Source organism: Callospermophilus lateralis, chromosome 1, assembly GCF_048772815.1.
Source record: "Callospermophilus lateralis isolate mCalLat2 chromosome 1, mCalLat2.hap1, whole genome shotgun sequence".
NCBI lineage: Eukaryota > Metazoa > Chordata > Mammalia > Rodentia > Sciuridae > Callospermophilus > Callospermophilus lateralis.
The window spans coordinates 223,026,579-223,033,608 of NC_135305.1; the positions used below are offsets into that span (position 1 = coordinate 223,026,579).

The 7,030-nt window shown below is 67.7% G+C and overlaps 1 protein-coding gene across 1 annotated transcript; it reads right to left on the bottom strand.

The window, feature by feature from the left end:
* Positions 1–3,280: 3,280 nt before the first annotated feature.
* S1pr4 (sphingosine-1-phosphate receptor 4) lies at positions 3,281–4,447 on the bottom strand. Its single transcript, XM_076872259.1, has one exon. It carries the CDS (start codon positions 4,430–4,432, stop codon positions 3,281–3,283), a length of 1,152 nt encoding a protein of 383 aa, XP_076728374.1. The 5' UTR covers positions 4,433–4,447.
* Between the last annotated feature and the right edge of the window lie 2,583 nt (positions 4,448–7,030).

A 7,030-nucleotide genomic window follows, 5' to 3' on the forward strand; every position in this document is an offset into this window, starting at 1 on the left:
ACGGCTCAGACCTTTGCATGAGTCGAGCATCGGTGTCGTCCCAGAGCCCTGAGCGCAGCGCCTGGCCCCGGCGGGCGGCCGCGCCATTTTCGGGTGAATGAATGAGAAAAGGGTAAAACCCTTGCGGGACGGCGGCCACCGGGTGCAGGGGGCGCTGGGATTTGTAGTCTGGAGCCTGGACCACGTGCGGGGCTGCGGCGTCCTTGTGTTTATCCTTACTTCTACTTGAGGCATATTCATACTAAGAAAAGGAAAAAAATGTGATTTACTAGAAATTAAAGTTTAGTCCCTGGGTGTCCTATTGATGTTTCCCTAACCTGACAGCTTAGTGTCTCCAGGCCAGGGGACCTTGATCATCAGTGGCCCACACCCCCTTGCACCGGTGGGAAGACTGAGGCCAAGGGTGCAGCCAGAGCCCCAGCCCTCATGTTGACATCCCAAGCTCCAGTGAGGTCACCCAAGGCCTCCCTTCTGTACCCTCTGAGAAGTGGCATTTGTACTAAGTAAAAGCCCAGGTTCAAATCCCAGCTCCTTCCTTTCCCAGCTTTGTGCCCTGGGACAAGTTGCTTCACCTCTCTGAGCCTCAGTTTCCTCGGCTGTCAAATATGATGACAAGTAGCTGGAGTTCCTCACCCACCCCCAGAGGCATGTGAGGATTTGAGGTCATCGGTGCACACTGGTTAGAGGAAGAGCCGCTGCTGTAAGTGCTCAGTCTGTGTTGGTGTTCTGAGAAGGTACGGACGGTATGGACCCCCGGCGGATGCGCCGGCGCCTGATCCTGGACGTGGCTTCTGGGGTGTCTACACAGCAGGCTCCCCTCTCCTCCCCTGGCCCAGCAGGTCCCAGAACACAGAACACAGTGGTCTCATGGATGGGTAGTGATGCCCCCAGCAGACCTGCTGAGCACCCCGTCTGCGGGCCCTGCTCCGGCTGCCCCAGGCCTCTCCAGGGAGGCCCTGATCCTGGTGTGCGTGCCTCTCACTGGCCCTGTCCTTTATCACCTCTGCCCGCCGCCACCCCTTCCCCAGGCCAGGCTGACAGCTGGACCCGCAGGGCCTGGTGCACTCAGTAGGGAGGCCAGCCTGGTCGGCAGGGGCCTGGGCTCCAACCACCCCCAACGAAACAAAAGCACGCGACGCGCCGTCTCTGGAACCTTCCCAGGGTCCCAGGAGGCCGCCGTGTCCAGCCTCGATCCACAGGTGAGGAGACAGGCCGGTGGTGCGGCTACTCAGCTCTAGACCCGGGCAGCGGGTCCCTGAGCCACCCAAGGCGCAGCTCCTGGGGACAGCTGTGTGGAGGCAAAGCGGGAAAGCGGGTTCTGAGACCAGCAGGGGCTCCCAGAGCTCTGGGTCCCTAGAGGCCTGTGTGCGCGGGGCCACAGGCCGGGTGCTGGGACCGCCAGGCAGCGCGAGGGCCAGAGGAGGGGCATGTGTGGTTGGGGATGGAGGCAGGGTGGAGGCCACCTGGGCAGCTGGCGAAGCCCGAAGGAGTCCTAGGGGCAGACCAGGGAGGGGACGTGAGGGGATGCCAAGGTGGGCTCCAGGGCTGGGCCGCGGTGAGCGGAGGGGAGGGGCCAGAGCCAGCCAGACGCAGGCCCTGGTGGAGGGAGCAGCGAGCGGCCCAGCCCCGGCTCCAAGGGCACAGAGACAGGCTCGGGGCTGGGCTTCCCAGGCCCTGCCTCCTGCCTGGACCCCACCTGCCTGCCCTGGCCCCAGCAGAGGCAGGAAGCGGGAGTAGCAGGCCCCTCGCCAGGCGCCGGGAGCTTGCCCCACGTGTCCAGTGGGCATCCCTGTGCGGGCACTTGGCCAGCCTCGCGCCCAGCGGTTCCTCTGGAAACGTGATCCTGTGCCTGTCGCAGGCTTCTGTGCCCCAAATCCAGCCGTCCAGCCCTGACCCCCAGGACCCAGCAAGGGCTGCTGCTTGAAGCAGGGTCCTGCCCCGGAGTCAGCAGGACTGGGGCCCAGGGGGTGGGGCCGTCCCAGTGCAGGGCGGCTGAGATGGAGGGAGCCCAGGAGAAGCTCCCAGAGCCCAGGGCACCGAGGCCGCCAGCCTCCACCAGACCCTGGAGGGGCCTCAGGAGCTAGCCCTGGCCACACCTGGACCCTGACTTCGGCCTCCAGAACCCGGCGGAGGAGTGGCCCTGCCGTCGGAGGCCGTCTGTGGCCCCAGGGAACCGACACGTGGCACCTCAACCTTCAGGTTTGTGGGTTTTAATGAGTTCTGTGTGGCCACGCGTGGCCAGTGGGCACAGCACCGGGCAGCGGGGGAACCAATCGCCAGGCGCCACCTCCACTGCTGCGGCAGAGAAACGGCCACCTGGGTGGGCTGCCAGTGCCCAGCACCCACGGGGGCATCCCAAAGCCCTCTCCTGAGCTCTGGGCTGGCCGGGCAAGGAAGCCCTCTGGGCCGGGCCCAGGTGCGAGGAAAGCCCAGGTTCCTGCCGACCACGGGCCCCGGGCCTCACGGCTGCCATTTAATGTAAACTGGGTCAACGGAGTGTCCTGACATGGGCGGCTCTGTTCTCCACTCTCAGTGCAGCTGCAGGCCAGAGGCAGAACGTGTCCGCCGTCACTGGACGGTCCCCCTGGGTGCAGGTGCCCTGGCCAGCACCTGCCTGTCCCCCTGGGTTCCCTGATGAGCTGGCTTCACAGTGGGGGAGGAAACACAGGCCAGGGGCTGGGCCTCGTCCTCCCCGCTGGCCCCCATCTGGGGTCCCCAAAAGATGCCAAGGTAGAGCTGGGGAAGAAATCCATTCCCCCAAGGGGAGTGACCGAGAAGAGAGAGGGCCCGCGTCACTGGCCTGCCCGGTGTCCTGCAGCGCAGGGAGCGGCTGCCACACACGCTCACTCACTCACACACACACACAGAGTCTACCGCGGCAGACACACCCCCACCAGGACCACACTCCAAGAACACGTGCGTGACCCTGCGGCAAGGACACACCTGCCCCTGCACAAGTCAGCAGCCCGTAGCCCCTGCGTCGTCACCCCGTGCACAAGGCTCCTTGGTGACCTGGGTACCGTCCCTGCAGTCCAGGCCTCAGCCCCCAGCCCGCCCCTCACAGCCGCAGCTCTGTGGCCCAGGAGGGCCAGGTCTTCCCCAGAGCCCCCCGGAGCCGGGGCCTCGCCAACCTGCCACCTGCTGCAGGTGCTCTCCACTGTGGTGGATAGTGGCCGCCCTGTCCAGGGCCCCAGGGAAAGCCGCTCGGCATCAGCAGGAAGACCACAGGGCCAGGAGCCACCTCCTGCGGGCCTCGCGGGTGCCTGTGTCCAGCGGTGCCTCAGATGCTGCGCACGCTGGAGATGCTGGACAGGGGCTCCCGCATCCTGAAGCTGAGCGACCGGGAGCCCCGGAAGCTGTCCCTGGGTCTCAGTGAGCTGTCCGTGGTGGACGCTCCAGAGTGGGCCTCGGTGGCCCGGGTCAGACAGTCCCCAGGGCCCCGAAGGCCCAGCCGGAGGCACCCGCAGCACAGGAAGGCCAGCACAGCCCGGCACACCTCCCGGCTGCGGAAGGAGTAGATCAGGGGGTTGATGGCCGAGTTGAGCACGGCCAGCGCCAGGATCCAGTCCATGCCCCGCAGGTACTCCTGGGCCCAGACGGTGGAGCCGAAGGTGTCGGCCAGCAGCAGGCAGAAGAGCGGGCCCCAGCACACCACGAAGGCCACCAGGATCATGAGGACCGTCTTGAGCAGCCGGCGGGACTTGCGCCGGGCCGGGGCGCGCAGGGCCTTCTGCCCGTTGGCCTGCACCACCCGGAAGATGGCCCCGTAGAGGGCCAGGATGGCGGCCAGGATGCAGGCGAAGACCACCACGCAGAAGAGAACGTAGTCCTTGGCGTAGAGGGGCAGCAGGCTGGAGCAGCGCTCGAAGGCACACACGCAGTTCCAGCCCAGCAGGGGCAGCAGCCCCAGCAGCCCGGCCAGCAGCCAGCAGAGGCCGATGAAGCCGTAGACGCGGCCCGTCTTGGTGGCCCCGCTCTCGGCCACCGGCCGCACCATGGTGGCGAAGCGCTCACCCGCCGTGAAGAGCAGGCTGAAGGTGGAGGCCGCCAGGGCTGCGAAGAGCAGGCCCTCCCGCAGGAACCAGTGCGCGGGCGCCAGGCGGAAGGTACGGGCCCCGGACAGCAGCACGTTGGCCAGGTAGGCCAGGCCGGTGAGCAGGTCGCTCAGCGTGATGTTGACCAGGCAGTAGTAGACCCAGCGCCGCGAGCGCATGCGGGTGGCGATGGCCGCCAGCACCAGCAGGTTCTCCAGCACCACCAGGCCCCCGGCCACCGCCGAGAACCCGCGCAGGGCCCCCAGGCCGTCCTCCGGCCCCCCGCGCCCCGCCAGCCGGCCAGAGTGGTTGTAATGCAGGACGATGAGCCGGCTGTGCCCACCGGCCGCCAGTTGGTGGCAGGTGTCCAGGGGCAGCGGGGCCCCCGTGGCGTTCATGGCCTCCGGGGCAGACTGAGGCCCGGGCAGGGTGGAGCTCGCTGCCTGGCCTCGGTTTCCTGTTGTTTGAAATTTCCTGTTTTGTTCAAGGTACCCCCAGGGTGGGGGCCAGCCCAGGGCGGGGAGGGGCATCCCAACGGCTGGCTGGCTCTGCCCGGACCCTGGGGAGGCCCTCTGCAGCGACACCCCACTGCCCCGCCTGCCCCCTGGTCCTCGAAAGCAGAAGGGGAGGGGGCCACCTGGCACTCACCACCCCTCCCTGCCTGTCCCCAGGAGCACCCACTGGCTCCCCAGCTGCTGCAGCCAGGCCTGCACACAGCAGGGGCTTAATAAGTGCTTGTCACAAGCTGCCCACGGAAGCCCCTTTCCTCAGGGCCCACCTGACTCACCTGCTGCGTCCGCTGGGGGGGCTGGGCCAGGCTGGGGCTCCCGAAGGCAGGCCTCGCACACGGGAGCCTGGCTCAGGGGAGGGACACCAGGGACAGCTCACCAGCCCCTCACCAGCCCCACTGGCCACGGAAGACCCACTGTCCCTCCCACCCTGGGCCATGTAGTCATCAGCCTTCCTGAGAAGGGAGCCCTTGGCCACGGGCAGGGGTGGCCACACCAGCTCTGCCAGCCAGGAGCCCCACGGGGGGCCAGGGAGTTCATGAGGAGGCCCAGGTGACCTTGAGGGGCCAGGTGCCCACCCAAGAAGCCAAGTGCCCCCGGGAAGGCAGAGAGGAGAGGAGCAGGGAGCTGCCGGGCACCCCAGCCCCCACTTACCGCCAGCGCGGGGCGGGTGGCTGCGGGAAGCTGCGCTGGCCTGGGAGGGGCCAGCTCTTGTCCCTGAGGTGACCAAGCAGAGGTAGCAGGAGGTGTGGGGGGAGGAGGTCGGAGGAGACAGCAGAGGCAGAGCCCAGGCGCCACCCCGTGCGCTGGGCAGCCAGCTCCAGGCTCCCTCAGGACAGTCCCCGAGTCCTGGGGCCAGCTCTGACTGCCCCGCCCATCCTAGGTTGCCCCTCAACCCAAGCTGAGCCCTGAGCCCGACTCCCTGTCCAGAGCCTGGTGCTGGCTGAGCCCAGGCAGCTGAGTGCAGGCCCGGTTCTGATCCTGAGGCCAGCGGAGCCCTGGCCTTGAGCGGGGTCCACCCCTCCCTGAGCCACCTGGGGCCCGTCCCAGCCAGGGTTCCCTGATTCTGTGCTGAGCCCTGATCCCAGGGTAGCCAGGCGGGGCCCATGACCTCAAGCGTACCCCAACCCTGCCCCGATCCTGTCGAGGCCTGACCCCAAGCTGACCCCTGACCCCAAGCTGAACCCCAGTTCTGGCTGAGCCCCTCCCGGGACAGCCCAAACCCAGGCGCGGTCCCCAGGGTGTGGCCGTCCCTAGGCAGGACCTTCAGCTGCAGGGCCCCTGCCCCCAGGGAAAGGGCTTTCCCTGTGCTGGGCCTGTGGGATTGGGGGTGACCCCTCCAGGTGGGCCCCAAGGACGGGCGACACCCAAGCCCCTCCAGGGGCCCTCAGACCTCAGGCTGCCCACCGGGTGCAGCTGGGTGGCGCGCGCCTGGCTGGGGAGGCCCTGCTCCCCCCACCACCGCCACCCCCACCCGTGGACGAACAGACGCACTGTCAGACAGCGACCCCGCGTCCCTGCCCGGGAGAGGCCGGGAGCTCAGCCGCTGCCCAGTGGGTCACCAGAAGAAGCGGGAGGGTCTCCAGGAGCAGAGCCGCGTCCCGGGGTCACTCCCAGGACAAGACGCACTGTCGGGAGGACGGAGCCAGCCAGGGCAGGCTGGAGCAGGGCCGCTCAGGGCTGTACGTGGGCAGGGGCACTGTGCTTGGGGTGGAGGGAGGACCTACTGCACTGACCTCACCGGGGACCAGCGTCTCCCAAGGGACAGCAGGGGAACGGGGCACCGGTGACACCAGGAAGGACCCTGAGGCAGGTGACCGATCCTGAGGGCCATGTGACTCGGGGTTCAGGATGGGGTGGTAGCTCAGTGGTCAGCACTGGCCCAGCTTGTACGTGACCTTGGGTTCCACCCCAGCACCACAGGAGGCCAACAAAGACCCCCGAGCCCCGCTCCCTTCACTGAGGGCACCCAGAGCTCTGACCCTGAGCAAGGCGCAGGGCTCCCGGGACCTGTCACGCAGGAGCCAGATGGCGAGTGGGACCTCTGGGGGCCACAGAGTTGGGAGCCTGGGGACTCTGGGTGGCCAGAGGGGCGGCAGTGCCCGACCTGGGACAATTCAAGCCTCAGAAGTGGATGATCGTCCCCTGGCCCCAGCATCTCCACCAGGGACAGCCCCAGAGAACGACAGCGTTCCTTGGCAGAGACACGGGGGCGTGTGGGGCTGGCCTGGCAGCAGGCAGCTGGGCTGCCCAGTGGGCAGGACCCGTGTCCTGAGGCTGGGGAGGGAGTGGGATAAGACTGGACACACAGGAGCGTCCCCAGCCAGGGAGAGGGGCTCCCAGCACCTGTGGCAAATGGGACCTCAGACAGTGAGAACTGGACACAGAAGGACATCCTGGGGGGTCACCTGGGGGGCCCTGGAGGCTCAGAGCCGCAGAGGCAGGAAACAGCACCATGGAGCCAGGGCTGGTGCCCCGGGTCAGTGC